Source organism: Rhinolophus hipposideros (assembly GCF_964194185.1).
Source record: "Rhinolophus hipposideros genome assembly, chromosome: 5".
NCBI classification, from domain to species: Eukaryota; Metazoa; Chordata; class Mammalia; order Chiroptera; family Rhinolophidae; genus Rhinolophus; species Rhinolophus hipposideros.
In genome coordinates, this window is record NC_138051.1 from 72,936,236 (window position 1) to 72,957,099 (window position 20,864).

General features: G+C 35.2%; 1 protein-coding gene across 26 annotated transcripts in view; it reads left to right on the forward strand.

The window, feature by feature from the left end:
• GPHN (gephyrin) overlaps positions 1-20,864 on the forward strand; it is a 455,320-nt gene that overhangs the window by 326,118 nt on the left and 108,338 nt on the right. For all 26 annotated transcript variants that reach the window (XM_081049702.1, XM_081049721.1, XM_081049725.1 and 23 more), the window contains one exon: positions 7,913-7,955. In XM_081049702.1, the coding sequence (XP_080905828.1) occupies positions 7,913-7,955 (43 nt within the window). The remainder of the gene's footprint in view (positions 1-7,912; positions 7,956-20,864) is intronic.

A 20,864-nucleotide genomic window follows, 5' to 3' on the forward strand; every position in this document is an offset into this window, starting at 1 on the left:
GAATTTAAGACAATAATAATTTATATAATAGTGGGACAATATTTAAGAATACTCCTCTGGAAAAGATTTGTAAAATTGTACAGCTTATAAATATTGCCTGTGTGCCTGCAAAAGTTTATGTTGTACATACATAATAGCATCGTTGCTCTCTATGTGTGATGAACATACATGATGATCAAGAGTTCAGAGAATAATTAGTTATGAATGTGTGTGTGTGTGTGTGTGTGTGTGTGTGTGTGTGTGTGTGTGTGTAAGTTCCCCTTTGGTTAGAGAGTTTTCAATGTGATGATTGTTAAACAATTATTCCTTTTAATTAATTAAATCAATGGGAAAGGAGCAAGTGAAGCAGAATTTTTTTTTTTTAAGTCTGAGGTCTTTGTAACTTTTTGATAACCATGTTCTTTTTTTCTTTCTTAGATAGTCTATTAAATGGGCAATTGGTTAACTCAATAACCAATTTTATATAATTTTCTCAAAAAAAGGACTTCTTTTACATATGATTTGATGAAGGGCAAATGAGGTGGAAAAGGTTTCTTAGAGCCACAAAATCCTAGACATAAAAAGAAGTTTGGAATTTATCTAGTTCAGAGTTTTTTAACCTTTTTTTCCCCATGGACCCATTTGGGAATCTGACAAAGACTACACTCTTCTTTTCAGAAAAATATTTTTAAATATATTAAATAAAATATGTAGGATTACAGAATAAATTGATTAAATTGAAATAATTATCAAAATATGTGCAAAAACAAATTATATACTGCTTTTTAAATTCATTAAATAACAAAATCTAACAGCAAGTCAGACTACTGTAATTTGAAATCTTTGTGAACGTGACAATGTTTTAAGATATTCATAATAATTTGAAGCAATATGTTCTGCTAATCTTGCTGTGGCATGTCACCTAATCTCATAGTGAAAGGAAATATTAAAATTTGGGGGGGGGGTTGGTGAAAATAAAAATGGTATTTTTTCTCCATTCCAGTACATGACCCTCGACTTTTTATCCACAGATTCTTTCAAGGGGTACATCAACCTCAGTTGAAATCCCTGGAAACATCCTCAGTTTGCAGATGAGGAAACTTAAATCCCATAGAAATGAGATAAGTTGACTAAAACCATGCAACATAGAATTAGATTAATCCTTGCAGAGTTAATCTCAGACCTTAACTCAGCCTTTTTCTGAAGCTTTAGTTTAGAAATTGGCAAGTATATTGTCACTGATTCCTGGCATGATCTGGAGCAAATTCTTTATTCTCACTGTGCCTCAGATTCTAACTATATAAAATGTAGGTGACTTAAAATCTACAAGAGGATAATAATAATGACTTAGATTTGTATCATTCTCTTTCATTTTCTATAGTTTTCACTTTCATATACATTATCCTACTTAATTTTCTCCATTTTTATGGATAAGGAAATTAAAACTTTGAGATGTTGAATGTCATGTCTAAACCACACAGCTAGGAAAGGAAAAAACAATATTAGAAACCATTCCACTGGACATTGCCTTTATCATGCTGCCTTTCATGTCATAAATAAATAAAAACTTTCAGTTCTTCAGTTGAGTGTGTATTGTGAAATAATAAATCTAATTAAACACAAATGAGTTGTTATTACGCTCAGATGAGCCAAATACTTGTATCTTAATTTATCCAGACAAAATGATGAATAAATGGAACTATGGAAGAGAGCTTTCCTAGACCAATTAGCCATTTTTGCTATAAAAAGTGAGGAAAGAAATAGAATTTAAAAGTCTGAGATTGCAGAGCTGTTGGCTTAACGTTGTTTAAATTAAACCTTTCTTTCCTTCTGTTTCTGGGTGGGCTACAGAGGCAAATAATCTGAGTAAATGCCAATGAGGTTCTTTTTCTCCTCTTAAATTTTATTTTTATGAGTAAATCATATTCAGTAATGTTTGTTCTTTCATAGGTTACTCTTTAATAATTTTAGTAAGGTAGAATAATTAAAGTGAAAAGGGCCATGTTGCTTCAAAAATCTCTATTATCTTTGTCATTCTAGTGACCTGACCATATGAGATATAGAAGATCCTTTTCTCTTAGAAAATAAGGGACCTTCTTAACCTGACTTGAAACCTTTGGTATAGAATAACCTTTATTGGATTCCAAATGTCACTATTTGATTAACCTTAAGTAGTATTAATAGTAATGTATTTTCCAAACTTTTAAGATCATTCTGTAGGGTACCCAGATATTTCTTAACTATAATCCACTTACTTTTCATATTATGTCTCTTAATATTCGCAGACTCAAATAAGTAAAAATTAGTTCAATATAAATTGAAAAACTGTAATTACTACAAAATAAACATTCAGATTTAGCAAATGTTTACTCTGTACTCTGTATGAAGCACTATGTTTGACATAGTAAAAAATATAAAGAGAATTAAAGTCATTGTACTTTTCCTCCAAAAACCTCCAGTATATTTGGGGACCTGCACCAATAATTGGAATATGAGTAACTGTGATGACTCTTATAATGGAAGTTCAGATAAGAGGCTTTAAGAATTTAGGTAAACCTAAAACTAGATTGTGGTGATGGTTATACTGCCACATAAATTTATTGGAAGTCATAAAATTATACACCTAAAATGAGTTAATTTTATGGTACTTACATTATATTTCAAAAAAACTGTTAAAAGAATTTAGGGAGAGACGAAATTATTTCTGATTAAGGAACTTGGGGGTATTTTTTGCACCTGGTACAATTTAACCTAGATCTTAAAGGACAAGTAGTATTTGGAGCAGAAAATAAGCAACAGGGTATTCCAGAGAGAGGAAACAGCTTGTCTAAGGTCTAAAAGCTCAAGAGTACAAGAAATATTCTAAAGGAGCTAGTTCAGACTTTGCTCCATGCCTTAGATTATATTGTTTGCATTCTCACAAGTACATATAGCCATATGGCTATGACATTTCCAAAAAGTTTTGGTCGATCCCTATTGAAAAACATATAACTATACATGGATTTTTTTTTTTCTTTCTTTGAGTCAAAAATAAGAATTTGCCTCCATTTTTGAGCTGGTGAGGAAGTCACAGTGAGAGAATGAGAGTATGTGTAATTACAGAATTATTTCACAACTGTTAGTGGCTCCACTGATCATAACAATTGCTAACATTTGTTTCCACATTTATAGCTAAAATCACTGATACTTGATTGTCTCCTTTGAGCCCTGTAGTTTTTGTTTTCCCTGTGAAGGCACCGAGATTACATGAGGGCCTAGAGCCTAAATTAATAAAGACATATTAACGGAAAGGTCAAGATAGTCTGGCCTGCTAAGAATAGGATGAGGGAGAGAAAATGATAATAAAAGTAAATGATCTTTGAATAGTTAAAAATCTGCTAACTAAATTGCATGCCTCACGTGACTCAAAACTCATCTCATACAAAAAATAAAATAGACTGAGTTAACTACCATCATCAATTATAGGAAAGCAAATTTGAAATTTTTTCTACTGAGCTGGTATGACCCTATTATTGGCAGGAACAGCCCAGGTTTTATTGACAGTAGAGAAAAGTACATAGGAAAGTTACTAACAATTTCAAAATAGGTAGCCTTTTTTGTTGTTTGCTTTTTAAAATGTAAAAAAGAATAAAATTTAAATTAGGTGTTTCCAAACCATTGCCATAGAATTTCTCAGATTACATAAGTAAGCAGATATACAAAGGCTTAATTATTTTCTAAGTTTAAATGTGACTGCTGGCTAAAAGTCATGCTAAAAATAGAGAGGGCTTTCTTAATGCCCATCAAAGATGACTTCTTTTGTTCTTGACTTTAACCCCATTTGACCAACTGCTCAGAATTTTTCAAATCATATTATGTTGATTTATTCCAAATGTTTACAGGAAAAAAAATAGAAATTAGCCTGATGAGCAGCAAAATAAAGGCAGTTTTTATGAAACCTGAGTTGTGTTAACATGCAATCAACTGTAATCTTGATTTTAATCTTTATATTGTTATGAACCTATTCTTAACGTGGGTTTTATTTTATTTGTATCTCTCTTCCTTCACTTCTGTGAAATGCAGAAGGGAAAAGATGTTTGTTATTCACACATTTGTACCCCATTAACTGGTGTTACACATCTGGCTTCCACTGGAGAGCCCCTGACATCGCAGGGAACGGTGATCAAAATTCTACACTCTAGCTTCAAGCTGGGGGCTCGTAGCTACTGCAGCATTGAAGAGGGTCTTTTCCTGGCTTCTTTAAAATAAGCATGGTGATGGGATGGTTTAAGGGAAGAACACCTCTCAAATCACATGACCACTGCTACGCTTCTGTGTGTCCTGCTTTCTTCATAACAGCTTGGCACTACATTATTTCCCTGTATCTCAGTGGGCTTGTGTGTGTATGAGTGGGATGGGGGGTGGGGGGCGCTAGTTGTCGATGGATGGTTATACATTATGCATGCATCTTTCAATGTTAGAGTGATGTGCCTTCCCTTATGTGTCACAGATACGGTCACAGATGAAATCTTCTGTGTTCCTGAGAGACTGAGCCGTCTCTCTCTTATTGGTGTGAGATTCATGTGTTTTAATGTTTACACCCTCAATTGTTCTTCATGTTGCATTAAACACAAGTTGAAATGTTCTCCCATAAGAGTTAGCTTTTCATGTTGGGCTGAAAAACTCTTCATTTCTGTGTAGCAATTCATGTTATTATAACCTATGGCTTTCAATTGCACCTCCCATAATGAAGAGCTGACTTTAAACACTGTGCTATTCTTGTTATGACCTAAGCATAAGGTAAGTCACTTCTCTAACTGTATCTAAAGATTATGGTTGTTTGTTAAAATTTTCTCAGCTTTGTTTAAAGCATTTTTGCTTTTTCCCTTACCATTTTGTTATGTGCTCTCCCCCTTTTGTTTTCTGTTTCATGGCTTTAAGATTTGTTAATAAACAATGTGATTCTTCTGCAAAAATTATATTACACATGTAAAAACATGTTGCAACAGATTAAATGAATTATTTGATGTCTGAAAGATTCTTGATTAGTAAATGAATGTCTATATTTTCAATAAGTCTCTTGTATATTTCATTTTCTCCATTGACTTTAATATCCTGTTTGTATACATTATTTTAGTTTTGATTCCAGTTGAACGGGGAATTGTCAACACCTTAAAGTCAGATGTTGATTGTAGTAAAATATCATAATCCAATAGAATAAAGTAATAGATAATAAAGTACCATACCTTTCATTTGTAGTCCCTGACAAATTTGGTATTAGGCCAAAATCTTGGTTTTATTTTGTGTTTCAGACTTTCCTTTTATTTATTTTTTTCCCCACTGAGTAAAAAGCCAGGATAAGACAAAGAAAAAACCAACATAAAACTTGAGACAGACCCTTGTTTCCTTCTTTACAGTTCATATGTGTAAGAACAACAACAATCGTTGTTTTTCAACTTTATTCTTTCAGGCAAATTCCATTGCATTGTGAGTTAGGTAAAAATCTTCATACTGGGATTTTATAAAATGAAGTAAATATTATGACCCATTCATGGTGCAAGAGAGTGGGGCATCCTCTATATGCGTAAATATTTTTAAACTTTTAAACTTATTTTCCTCACTTTTTTAACACATATACTCAAGGTCACTAAAGAAGTTTATGTAATTTGATTTTAAAAGTGATTTCCCTCAAATCTACGGCAAATAGCCAATGTGACACATAAATGCGAAAACATTGGTTATACTGCTGTTGGCAATTTGTGAACCTAAATACTCAGAGTCAGGGAATTGAATTGTTCTCATTATCCATATTTCTCTTCCAGAACGGTTTGAAATATATAGTTCCAAACTGAGGTGCCACAAAGCAAGACTTGGGTTTCTTTATTAAATTTATGCTAAGAATGAATTTTTTGTTAATTCTTTAAGCCACCTCTGGAAGGGAGAGGGTGTTCTTTTATTGTTTTTGTTTTTTGTTGTTGTTGTTTGTTGTTGTTGTTATTCTTGGTAAAGACAGCTAGTTCTTCATCACCATTTCCATTTAGTCATTATATAAATCTGTTGAAACATTTGATGAGACATTTTGAACTACTCATCTAAACTGCTGTGTTCATTATAAATCTCTTCTTTCTATCCATACACTAGCTCCACTCTAGATTGGAAGGGCTTAAAGATGAACTCTGGAGGAATAGAGGCTACGACTTAAGAGTAACTATTACTGATCAAAGGAGCTGCTTTCCATTCGCAAACATTGCTTTGCGCTATGGGTTTGGACTCCTTCTGTTTCTACATCTTGTTGAAGACTTTCTTGACTTCCATTTGACTTCTTTGAACTCTGTTTTTGTCTTTCAACATTTTCCCTTTTCTTTTTCTTCTCTCTCCCAGATTTTTCTGTCACTCTTTAGCTTTTTCTTGTGTTCTTTGAATCGCTTTTCAAAATGTAGTTTATCTCTTTATTAACCTTGTCTATTAATTTGTCTATTGGTGTTTTTTTCTTTTCTCCTTTAAGGCTGTAGTGGTTTAGTTATACTTATTTTCATTCCATGGTATGCCAACTTGCTTGTTTATCTTACAGCAAGTTCATTAGTCATCCTTACCCTCTTGGTATGAATTTTCAATAAGGAATAGCAGAATATTCTGCATTTAAATATTGTCCCCTTCTATAAACCCATACTTTCTTTTCTATCTACTAGATTTACCCCTCAAATCCCTCTCTCTTCCTTTTCTTTCTCACTCTAGTGTCTTCCTCCCTGTTTTGTTTTCTTTAAGTAGTCATTAATTTCTTTCCCATTTGGTCCAGAATTGTTCCTTAATAAAACTTCTGAGTAAAGGAATATAAGAATACTATCTTCCAGATTAGCTGCTTCGTTCTAGTATATTTAAAACTAATTAAACAATCTGGGCCAAAAGAGAATAAATAACTTTAACATCTGGAATTATTTCTCCCTTTTTTTTCTTTTTTTTGGCGTGTGTGTGTGTGTGTGTGTGTGTGTATGTATGTGTGTGTTGTGTGTATGTTTGTGATTTTTCTATTATTGTTTTTTCTTTAAACATTAACAATTGTTTTTTTCAGGGAAGGACAACCATAACCCACCCTAAGTTGCAACATTCCTTTCATAAGTTGTTTCATTACAATAGTAGATTGTGTTAAGCGATAGAAATTAATTCGTTGTGTATATATCCATTTGGGGCAAGCTACTGTGGAATGGGAAGAAGAGGTGTAGAGTTTAAATAGTTTCCTCTGAAATTAACAAGTGGTAATGTCATCTAATATAGCCCTTGAATTCAACAGTTTTGCAACATTTTAAAGAATGTTCCACTCTAACCTAAAATATTTGAATCAAAGCATGAGGGTTTCTGATTGGTAAACTATATATATATATACACCTAAGAACTGGTAAATAAATGTGTTCAAATTCATTGGTTTTCAACAGAAACATCTTTCATAACCTATTTTAATAAATAACAAAGGCCATTAGAATCACATGTAAGTATTGTATGTGAGGATTTTTCCTCTCATTAACATATATAACCAAAAATGATTACAATAGAATATTTGATTATAACTTTGTTAGTTGAATTGCATTATTAGTCAAGAGATATACATAGTGCCTTAAGATTAAGGATCTGTATTCACAACTGAATGGGTAGTAACTTGAATTTATTTCCGTATACTAATTTCAAATACACATCAATAAAAAAAATTGCCTTTGATTTTACCTATGTCACATAATATTACACTCCCAATTTTTTTCTAGAAGTCAGTGATTTAAAGTAAGGAAAGGATAATAAAAAATATATATATGGAACAAATGTCATATTATAATAACATGTTAGGATATCTGAGATATATAAAGCCTTGCTCCTAGACCTCAGGAGCTTGCCCAATAAGTATGCATACATATATGGCTATCTATGTTATAAGCCCTAAATTACTGAGCTTATGCTTTCTCTGCAGGTCCAGTCCAGGTGCAGCAGCAAGGAGAACATTCTCAGAGCCAGTAAGTATATCGTTATTTCAGTGGACTACTGAATTAGAACTTGTAGTTCAACAGGAAAGAGAGCTGAAAATGACACTTTGGTGAAAGGATGAAGAAGGTAATAGGGAAAGTTAATATCAAGAATATGAATACTAGGGCTTTTACCTTTTAAAATTATTGGTACCACTAAAATAAAATAAAATTTATTTTATTCTAAAAATTATATTAATGGATGTTTCCCTTATTGTAATTGTTTTTGCACGCTAACAGCAAAACTTCGATAGCACTCCTAGTTAGGGCGGTAATGAACTCCTCTGGGAGTCTACAATGAGAACTCTCTTTAACTGCCCCACTGCCAAAAAATTATTTGAAAACAGACAAACTGAAAATAATAATATAAATCCACTAAAGGAATCTAACTAAAAGGAAGTGGCTTCCAAGAGGATGCACCATCATTATTTTGTGAATGTGAAGTCCTGAAAGATCTTACTTTACAGGCAGCTCGTTTTAGAACATAGAGCCCTGAACCAAGGATGAAGAACCCTTAATTTTATTTTTTGTTTGATTACTAATAATATTAACTTGGAAGTCATTTAACTTTATGTATCATTCATTTTTCTGTCTTATAAAAAGGAACTATAAGCTTTGCACAGCGGCAGTATGGTAGCCAATGAGGTTTATCCGAAGCGCTATTATTGCTAATTGAAAAGGAACTATAATTAGCTTTTCCTTACCTGTATCCTTGAAATGATGTGACATGGAAGGTTGTGCCTGAAAAGTTTTGGGATCCTATGAGAAAAGTGCTGTATAAAGGCTAATTATTTTAATATTGCTCTCTTTCACTTAATATTAATGATGTCGTCCTTTCCTCTTCCTAATCTTTATCAAGAGAAGAAGTACAAGTGGATCATACTAAAATGGGTCTGTTGCATATTTATACCACTGGGAGTTTTAGTAAATGAGATTTTTAAAAATATTTCCAGTAGACTGTCAATATTATTTAACAATCAAAAAATAATTGGAGAATTTCAAATAGGTAAAAATTCATCTTTCATTTTATTTTTTTAATGTACATTTTTCCCATTTCTGTGTTGTAAATCTGTTACCTTAGCCTGAAACCCTTGAGCATAGGCAAGCACACTGCAATTGTTTGCCCAGGACCTGTATATTAGAGTTACACAAAAATATATGCAAACAGCCATGTTTAACCTGTATACTTTCGTGAGTTTCCATAACATTTGACAGATATGTGAATCTGAGGGAAGCTCTTCAATTGTAAGAGATGCAAACTCCTATAATCCCGTACTAAGACTTGATGTTCAGAAACCTAAGAGTCAAGGGAATGATGGTTGAATATTCACTAAAATAAAATAAGAGATAAATGAAATTACATTTTATGATGATTACTGTATGATTTCCATTTATTGTTGATCCTGAGATGATGATGGATAACTGATAGAGATTATCTTGATTAGGAACAAGATTAATTTATTATGGAGAACAGACTTCTGTTTCTCTTCTCTCATGGATCTTTCTGTTGTTAGGACTGTCTTTCAATTTAGATATGCTCTTACTGGCTTGTTGGCTATTAATCACTTTGGCTGGACATCATGATGGTCCAGGTTTTTATGACCATGTTTTCTTGGAATGAAATAGTCATGTAGATGGTCCATATAGCCATTTAGATCCAGGTAGAGAACCCATCCAACATCATGGCCTCATAGTTCTGTGACTTCAATAAGTTTAAGGTCTTTCATCTCAACACCACTTTAGTAACTCATACTCATGCCTATAGCCACACCCAGAACTCTCTCATCACCACATCTGAACTTCTTAATAGCAATATCTCTTCACTTATTTAGTCAACTTTTTATCTCCCTTTTTTTCTTCCTTTGTTATGTACTACTATATTGCAGTCATGTACACCCTATTAGCGTTCCCCATCTCTCAATGCTATATCCTGCCTCTATTCTTTTGGACCCTTTCTCCCGCTGCATGAAATACTCATTCCCCTTATTTTCCTACAAAGTTCTTATCTTTCGAGACTCAGTTCAAGTGTGATTTCCTCTGTGATGCCTTCTCCCCAAACAAGGTGACTAATCCTTCTTTTATACTCCTACCGTTCCTTCTATTTGAATCATTTTTTCACTTATTTACTGAATTAACTATCCTCAAAGAAAACATTTCTAAAATGGAGGTAACATAAAACTATACAGGTATGCCTCGTTTTGTTGTGTTTTACAGATACTGTCTTATTTATAGACTGAAGGCTTATAGTATCCTGTATTGAGCACGTCTACCAGTGCATTATTACAACAATATTTGCTCACTTTATGTCTTTGTGTCACATTTTGGTAATTCTCACAATATTTCAAACTTTTTTGTTATTATTATATTTATTATAGTGATCTGTGATCAGCGATATTTGATGTTACTGTTGTATTGTTTTGGGGTGCCACAAACCACATGCATATAAGACAGCAAACTTAATTGATTAATATGTGTGTGTACTGATTACTCCACCGACTGGCCATTCCCCTATCTCTCTCCCTTTTCTTGGACTTCCCCATTCCCTGAGACACAAAAATATCGAAATTAGGCTAACATGGCCTCTAAATGTTCAAGTAAAAGGAAGAGTCATACATCTCTCACTTCAAATGAAATTCTAGAAATGATTCAGCTTATGAGGAAGGCATGTCAAAAGCTGAGACAGGATGAAAGCGAGGCCTCTTGAGAGCCAAATCGTTAGCCAAGTTGTGAATGCAAAGGAAAAGTTTTTGAAGGAGTTTAAAAGTGCTATTCCAGTGAATACATGAATGATAAGAAAGCAAAACAGCCTCATCACTAATGTGGAGAAAGTTATAGTGGTCTGGATAGAAGATCAAACCAACTACCACATTCCCTTGAGCCAAAGCTTAATTCAGAGCAAGACCCTAACTCTCCTCAATTCACCAAGGCTGACAGATGTGAGGAAGCTACAGAAGAAAAGTTTTAAGCTTGCAAATGTTGGTTCATGAGGTTTAAGGAAAGAAGCTTGTCTCCATCACATAAAAGTGTATGCGGAAGCAGCAAGTGCTCATGTAGAAGTCTCAGCAAGTTATCCAACTAAGATAATTAATGAAGATGGCTACATTAAACACAGATTTTCAATGTAGAAAAACAACCTTCTATTTGAAGAAGGTGCCATCTAGCACTTTCATTACTAGAGAAGTCAATGTCTGGATTCAAAGCTTAAAAGGACAGGCTGCCTTTCTTGTTAGTGGCCAGTGTAGCTGGTGATTTTAAGTTGAAGCCAATGCTTCTATACCATTTCAAAACTCCTAGTGCCCTTAAGAATTATGTTAAATCTACTCTGCCTGTGCTCTATAAATGGAACAACAAAGCCTAGGTGACAGCACATGTGTTTACAACATGGTTTACTGAATATTTTAAGTCTCTTGTTGAGAAACTACTGCTCAGAAAGAAAGATTCCTTTCAAAATAGTACAGCTCGTTGACAATGCACCTGGTGACCCAAGAGCTCTTAAGGTTGTTTTCATGCCTGCTAGCACAACATTCATTCTGCAGTCCATGAGTCAAGGAGTAATTTCAACTTCAAATCTTACTAGTTAAGAAATACATTTCATAAGGCTATAGCGGCCATACATAGTGATTCTTCTGATGTGTCTCGGAAAAGTAAATTGAAAACCTTTTGGAAATGATTCACCATTATATGCTATTAAGAACATTCATGATAAGGGGTCAAAATACCAGGAGTTGGAGTCTAACCCTTGAAGGTTTGGAGGGGTTGAAGACTCCAGTGGAGGAAGTAAGTTCAGATGTGATGGAAATAGCAAGAGAACTAGAATTAGAAGTGGAGCCTGAAGATGTGACTGAATTGCTATAATCGCATAATAAACTTGAACAGATACGGAACTGCTTCCTGTGGATGAGCAAATAAAATGGTTTCTTCAATGGAATATACTTCTGGTGAAGATGCTATGAAGATTGTTGAAATGACAAGAAAGGATTTAAAATACTACATTAAAAAATAAAGTAAAATACTACATAAACTTAGTTGATAAAGCAGTAGCAGGGTTTGAAAAGATTGACTCCAATTTTGATAGAAGTTCTGTGGATAAAATGCTGTTAAATAGCACCACATTCTGCAGAGAAATCGTTCATGAAAGGAAGAGTCAATAAATATGCAAACTTCATTTTTGTCTGATTTTAAGAAATTGCCACAGCCACCCAAACCTCCACCAACCACCACCCTGATCAGTCAGCAGCCATCAACATCGAGATAAGACCCTCCAGCAGCAAAAAGATTATGGCTCGCTAAAGGTTCACATGATGGTTAGCATTTTTTAGCAATAACGTATTTTTTAATTAAGCAATGTACAATTTTTTGAGGAAAAATGCTATTGCACACTTAATAAACTACAGTGTAGTGTAAACATAACTTTTATATGCACTAGGAAACCAGAAAATTTGTGTGACTCCCTTTATTGTGATGTTTATCTCAGATATGCCTGTAATCATCTTCTATTTTAGAATATATAAAAATGTGTCAGTGGATCCCAGAGAAAAAAGAAGAGTTAGAACTTAAGAGAGCTTGTCTAGAATTATCCAAGGAAGAGTTAGCATTTGTAACTTTGTCCATGTAAGAGATAACTTTTCTTTGTCTCCTCAAAAAATATCATCAAAACAACCTATTGCTAATAAAGCCAAGTTTATTCTTAACGATAGTAAGGGAGAATGCCACTTCAACCAAATCTTAGTCTCAGAGTCAGAGACTCAGAAAGGCAAGAGCAAACTCAGGATATTTATGAACTCTTGAAGTTTGACTTAAAGAAGATCTTTTAATGTGGGAGCTTGATTAGAATGATCACTTAGAAATTATGGACACAGCAAGGCAAGGGGTTCTGAGAGTCTTAGTGTGTAAACTGCCTTTTGATACTTTCTATTTAAGAACTTTCTGTAATGAGCAATAAAGTTATTTACAACTTTTATCTTCCAGGGAAGAGTTTTCTGGAATAATAAGGTTATATTGATAAAGATAGTGGAATAGTAATGTTATGCTAATGAAGAAAGTTATATTGATCAAAATAGTGGAATAGTAATGTTATGCTAATGAAGACAGTAAGCTGTGTAGTTACAGATGGTTTCAGGTATCACGGTTCCCCTCATGGTCAGTACTCAGCCTGAGCTGAAAGATAGACCATTAATGTCTAAGGATGTGATCAATCAATCAATCCAGACCTTCACCCCTACTTAGTGAATCACAATAGTGTATCAACTATCTAGGGAAGTTGTTTCAACCTTCATACTCATAAGTGTCAAATTTTTCTGTGTTTGTTGTTGTTGGATGATCATTTACTGAACCATTTGATGAGACAGTGACTGTACAATAAATAGCATTTAGAACTGCGGAGATCTCACCTGAACGCTGTTGCACAAATGTGAGGAAGATTGTTATCACGTTTATAGTCCTTCTCTCAGCCAGGAACCAAGAATGTCCAAAATTAGCCAATAACAACTATATAACTAGAAACTGGACAACCTAGAAGAAATGGAAAAGTTCTTAGAAACATACAACTTACCAAGACTGAATCAGGAAGAAAGAAGAACTATGAACAGACCAATTACTAGTGAGGAGATTGAATGAGTTATCAAAAATCTCCCAACAGGGACAGCCGGATGGCTCCTCTGGTTAGATCGAGAGCTCTGAACAACAGGGTTGCCAGTTTAATTCCCACATGGGCCAGTGAGCTGAGCCTTCCACAACTAGATTGAAGACAACGAGCTGCTGCTGAACTGTCAGAGGGGTGGCCAGATGGCTCAGCAGATTAGAACGTGAGCTCTCAGCTCTCAACAAAAAGGTTGCTGGTTCAATTCCCACATGAGATGGTGGGCTGCACCCCCTGCAACTAAAGATTGAAAATGGCGACTGGACTTGGAACTGAGCTGTGCCCTCCACTACTAGATTGAAGGACAATGACTCGGAGCTGGCGGGCCCTGGAGAAACACACTGTGCCCCATTATTCCCCAATAAAATCTTTTAAAAAAATCAATCTTCCAAAAAAGAAAAATGAGGACCAGATGGTTTCAATGGTGAATTTCACCAAACAGTTAAATAAGACTTAACACCAGTTCTTTTCAAGCCCTTCCAAAAAACTGAAGAGAAGGAAACACTCCCAAACTCATTTTGCCAGGCCAGCCTTACCCTGATACCAAAGCCAGAAAAGGACACTAAGAGGAAAGAAAACTACAGGCCAATATCCCTGATGAATATAGATATAAAAAGTTCAGTAAAATACTAGCAAATTGATTTTAGTAGCACATTAAAATGATTATGCACCATGATCGAGCGGAATTTATCCCTGGGGTACAAGGATGGTTCAATATACACAAGTAAATAAATGTGATACATCACATTAATAGAATGAGAGAAAAAATTATATGATCATCTCAATAGACATAGAAAAAGCATTTGACAAAGTTTAACATCTGTTCATGATTTTAAAAAAATTCTTAATAATTAGGTATAGAAGGAATATACCTCAACATAATAAAGACAATATACAGCAAGCCAACAGCTAACATTATACCCAGTGGTGAAAAATTGAAAGCTTTTCCTCTAAGATCAGGACAAAGGTTTCCACTCTCACCACTCCTATTCAGCATAGTACTGGAAGTCCTAGCCAGAGCAATTAGGCAAGAAAAAGAAATAAAAGGCATCAAAATTGGAAAGGAAGAAGTAAAATTGTCTCTTTGCAGATGACATGATTTTATATGGAGAAAATCCTAAAGAATATGCCAAGAAACTGTTGGAAGCAACCGAAAAATTCAGTAAAGTTGCAGGATACAAAATAAACACATAAAAATCAGTAGCACTTCTGATTAGTAGCATACACTGACAGTGAATTATCTGAGAAAGAAATAAAAGAAATGGTCCTGTTTATTATAGCATTAAAAACAATCAAATGCTTAATAATAACTTTAACCTATAGGTAAAAGATCTCGACACTGAAAAATATGACATTGATGAAAAAAATTGAAGAAGAAACTAATAAATGGAAAAGTATGCTATGTTAATGGATTGCAAGAATTATTGTTAAAATGTCGATACTACCCAAAGCCATCTACCAACTCAAATGCACTCCCTGACAAGATTCCAATGGCACGTTTTACAGAAATAGAAAACAAAATTCTAGAATTTATCTGGAACCACAAAAGGCTCCAAATACCCAAAGCTATCCTGAGAAAGAACAAAGGGAGGCATCACACTTCCTGTTTTCAATTTACATTATAAAGCTTTAGTAATCAAAACAATATGGTACTGGCATAAAAAAAAGACACATAGACCAGTGGAACAGAATTAAGAGCCCAGAAATTAACCCATGCATATGTGGTCAACTAATATTTGACAGAAGAGCCAAGATTACTCAATAGAGAATGGACAGTCTATTCCATAAATGGTTCTGGGAAACAGGATATCCACGTGTAAAATATAATTTTATTAACTAATGTCACCCAACAAATTTTAAAAAGGGGAAAAAAAGAATGAAACTAGACACTTATTTTATATCACTCACAAAAATTAACTCGAAATGGATTAAGAACTTAACTGTAAGACCAGAAACCATAAAATTCCTAGAAGAAAACATAGGGGAAAAGCTCCATGACATGATTTTATTTGGGGGGGCGGGGGGATATAACACAAAGGACAAGCAACAAAATCAAAACTCAACAAGTGGGACTACATGAAACTTAAAAGCTTCTGCACAGCAAAAGAAACTATCACAAAAATGAAAAGATAGTATAGGGAATGGGGAAAAAATATTTGCAAACCATATATCTGATAAGAGGTTAATATCGAAAATATATAAACTCATGTAACTCCATAGCAAAAAAACCCACATAATCCAATTAAAAATGGGCGAAGGTCCTGAATAAACATTTTTTCAAAGAAGATATACGAATGGACCACAGGTACATGAAAAGACTGTCAGCCTCATTAATCTTAAGAGAAATGCAAATCAAAACCACAATGAGATATCACCTAATGCCTGTTAGAATGGCTGTCATCAAAACACTAGAGATAACATGTTGACAAGAATTGGAGGAAAGGGAAATCTTATGCACTGTTTGTGGGATTGTAAATTGGTACAGCCATTATGGAAAACAGTATGGACATTCCTCAAAAAAATTAAAATAAAATTTTATTTTATTGCTATATGCTAGCTGTTGTACCTCTGGGTATTTATCCAAAGGAAACAAAATCATTATCTTGCAAAGATATTTGCATCCCCATGTTCACAGCAGTATCGTTTGCAATACCCAAGACAAAGAAAGGAGGACCTAAGTGTCCATTGATAAATAAATGGATAAAGAAGTTGTGAGAATATATATGGGGGGATGGGGAGGCGAGTAGTCAATCTTTTTGGCCTCTTCATTGTCAATATTGTATCTGGTATAGCTAAAAACATTAATAGATCATGGAATAGAAAGTTGGTGTCTCTTTTCCCACAGAGACACCAACTTAATAACAACATATGGACCAAAATCCCTTTATGAGAATTCCAAAAACCAGTTAAGAGTTTGCCATAACCCCAGGTGAACACAAAGCCAAAAGCAAACCAAGAACAATAGCATTAAAATGGGAAGAAGAGCCTTTTCACTTTATCTGTGATCTCTCTTCCCCCAAGCCAGCACAGGTCACCATGATCAGCAGAGAACACCTGGCTTGCAGCCTGTTGCTGAAGAGAGAATGAGAGAGAAGAATGGAATATGCATCCAACATTTCAGCTTTTTAGAAGGGTGCCTGAGGAACTGGTTTCTGTCCTACCTGACTTGGAGCACTGATGGCATAGTTTGGTGCCTGTGAGGCCCCTGAAAGCAGGGGAGAGCAGGGGCAGCTTGCAGTGACACCAGAGTGCCTGAAATGGTGTGAAGCAGAAGGCCAGCATGGCTCAGTGTGATAGGGAGAAGGCACCCAACTCACAGCTTCTCTCCCTTGGGAAGAAGGGAAAAGAGTGGAGTATATATCCTACAGGTCAATTTGGGTGGGGGGGGGGGGAGGGGACTGCCCAAAGGACTGGTTTCTGTCTCAACTGACTTTGGGAATGTGAGCCAGCGTACTGTGGATGTCTGGAGGCCACTGAGAATAATGGAGAGCAGAGTGGTTTGCAGAGGCAGCACTTGAGATCTTGAAGTAGAGAGAGTGTAAGAGATTATGGGCTCCTGAAAAAGAAACCAGCAAATCTCTGGTTAGGAAATTACACATGGAAGTTACATCACCCAAAAAAGGTTTCATAGGCCCCCGAACCTCCAGCCAGGCTGACTGGTGAAAGTCTTCTCCTATGTGAAACCAGTCCATAAAGACTGGGAGATATGGCTATTTTTCCAAATGCACAAATTCAGCAAACAAATTACAAGACACATGAAGAAACAGAGAAATATAGCCAAAACAAATGAACAAATTAATCTCCAGAAACCAACCCCAAATAAGCAGAAATCTACAAATTTCTTCACAAAGAATTCAAAGTAATTTTCTTGAAGCTAAATTTTCAATGGGAGAACAAAGATAGAAAATTGTCAGAAAAACAATGCATGATCAAAATGAGAATACCAACATAGAGAAAGAAACTATAAAAGAAGAGAACCAAACAGAAATTTTGGAACTAAATACTACAGTCACTGAATGGAAAACTTTACTAGAAACATTCAAACAGAAGCAAGAACTTGAAAAAAAGAGCACTTGAAATTATTAAGTCAAAGGAACAAAATAAAACAAACAAAATGAAGCCAAGTGAAGAAAGCCGAAGGGACTTATAGGACAACATCAAACAAACCAATATATTCATCATGAGAGTCGCAGGAGAGGAGAGAGACAAAGAAATAGAGAGCTTATTTGAAGAAATAATGGCAGAAAACTTCCCAAATCTGAGGGAATCAGGAAGGAAATCCTGTCATATGCTACAGCATGAATGAACTTTGAGACGTTATGCTAAATAAAATGAGCCAGTCACAAAAAGGCAAATACTACATGATTTGTCTTATCCGAGATATCTAAAGTAATCAAACTCATAGAAATAGAAAATAAAATGATGGTTGCCAGAAGCTGGAGGGAGGAGTAAAATGGGGCATTATTGTTCCATAGGGATAGACTTTCAGTTACATAAGATGAAAAATTTCTAGAGATCTGTTGTACAACAGTGTGCATATAGTTAACAAAATTATACTGTATGCCTATAAATTGTTGAGAAGGTAAAAAAGGAAACGTATATTACTAGATTTATCAGCTGCTTATTAACGACTATTAAATATAGTCCTCCTTCTTTCCCAAACTCCAGACTCCCCTTACTGATACGTATTGGACTCTCCCTTTGATGTCTTCCTGGCTTCTCACATTTTCTCATCAGAAACCAAATTTAGTACCCTTACCTCCATATTCTTTCTGTAATGCTCCCTAATTAATGAAACACACACTTACAATATTTACCAAACTTGAAATCTCACCATAATATTTGCCTTCTCTTTCCCAAAGCACAGTCATAGAACCCTTTTTTATGGCTCTTCAAATATCCCTTTTCCAATTCCTATTGTATAAATTCAGGCCTTCTTTATCTTTCACCCTTAAGATTGTAGTAGCATACTGCCTGCTCTGTCTATCTGCAGTCTCTCTTCTTTCCAATCTACCATCAGCCAAGTATTACATCTTTAAGTATGTATCACTTCTTTACCAAACAAATCTGGAATAACTCTCTGTTTTCTACAGTAGCAAGTCTCTTCAAAATTTGTCCTTAGCTGAATTGACCAGCATTATGCCTTACACATATTTCATCCTCTCCACCTACAAACCTCTACCCTCATTAGGCAATTCTTCATTCTACAAAAGTGGGTACTTTGAAATCTCTGTTATTTTGATCATTCTATTTCAAATGTTTCTCCCTTTTTCTTACTGTTTAAAACTCAACTCAGTTATCATCTCCTCTATGAAGTTTTAAAGTTTGTTCCATCAGAAATAGTTATTCACTTTCCTGTGTTATCAGACATAGTATTTTGTTTTTACATTAAAAGATAAGCATTTATAGGATTTTTCACTTTTTCCTTAAAACACAGTCTGATGTATGTGTTCCATGAGACCATGGAAAATAGGAATCTCCTTTATCTCAACATCAAAGCGCTTTATAGAGAGAGAGTATTCAGTTCCTATTTAGTGAATGAAGTTGGAGGAAAGAAAGTTGCCCTTGTGTGGTATAGGAGGAAGCACACCAGACTAATAACCTGGAGATCTGGTCCTTTCATCCTGGTCTTCTGTCTGTTTACGCATGTGGCTTTGAGCTAGTCTTTTAACCTTTCTGTGGTAAAACTTGTTACTGACACGAAATCTTTATGGGTATCACTCCCATGGTTAAAAACTTGACAGTGTTGACTTGCATGCTAAAGTTATGCAAATAGTTTCCCATTGACTTACATGATAAAAATTCGAACTCCAAAGCCTCGCATTCAAGGACCTCCACAGTCTGGTGTTAGTTCCTTTTCTGGCCTCAAGTCCCACTGACCCTCACTAAGAATTTAGTGCTCTCACCATACTGATCTCTACATTCTTTCCGAAACATGTTGTGTCCAGTCTCACCTTGGCTGCTGTATTGCTTAGTCCTGGCAGGTGTCAGATGACGCACTCACACAGGATAATGAAGGAGAATTTATTGAAGGAACGAGTCACAACAGAATGGCCAGAATTAAGGAAAAACAGGGAGCTAGAAGGAGCAGGGAATTGCCGCTAAGCCTCACGTAGCCAGGGAAGGGAGCAGTTATCTAATCTAAAACAAATGTTAGTGAGGACTGCCTCACAGAATTGATGGTTTTCATTAGAGGAACATAGCCACTGCCAACCAGTAGACAGGAGACCAAAGGAATAAATACCTCGTCTGTACTCTTCTTCTGTTCTCCATTTTTTCGCCAGTGCTTCCCATTGAACTCAAGCAGAAGCCACAGGGTCAGGGAGACTGTTCTATCCATAATCGTTTGACCCTTGGGAGCACAGAGCAGGGTAGAAAAGAGTGGATAGTGATGTGTGGGCACAAATGGAGCTGCTTTATTCAAAGTACTCTCCCCACCTGAGTTTAAGTCCATTTCTCTCAGGTAATGGCTCTATTAAAAATAATATTGATGTAAGTATCTAACACTTATGGATTGTTTACCATGCTCCAGTCATTGTGACACACAAATGGAGGAGAGGGTATAGTTGGAGGAGGGGGGAGAAGGAGGAGACGAGGGAGGAAGTGGAGAAGAATAAGGGAAAGAAGAGGTTGGAGAAGTTACCAGATCAGAACCTCCATTTAGCCATATAGTTTTTTCAGATGAACCTCCTAATTGCCTTGCTAATGGGTTTGGACTTTATTGTAAAAGCCAGTAAAGGAGTTTAAACAATGAAATGACCAAATTGAACTTTTGAAAGACCATTTACTACTGTGTGGGGAATGAGTTGAGTCAGGGTGAGATGAGAAGCAGGAATCTGATAAGAGCTTGAATTAAAGTTGAAGCAATAGAAATAGAAAAATAAAGCAGGATTTTTGAAATATTAAGGAATCACAGTTGACAGGATTGGGAACTGGATGTGAAAGGTAAGAAAGGCAAGAAGGACTCCCAATTTCTAACTGGGGCGATATATAAATTACAGTACCTTGCATTGATATGCTGCGTACCTCATTTTCATAGCCTTAAAAGATAAGCAGGTGTTTGCTAGTTGGACTGGAATGAGAAGGGCAGTTGAGACAGGTGTGTGACAAAATCATGCTGTGCACTAGAAATTACTAAGTTTTCTATAGTTGGAATAAATGTATGTGGAACCAAAGCGAGAAAAAGTTGAGGAGAAAGGACAGATCATGAAAGGCCTAGCACATTATTCTAGGTAGTCTGAACTTTATCACTAGGATAATGG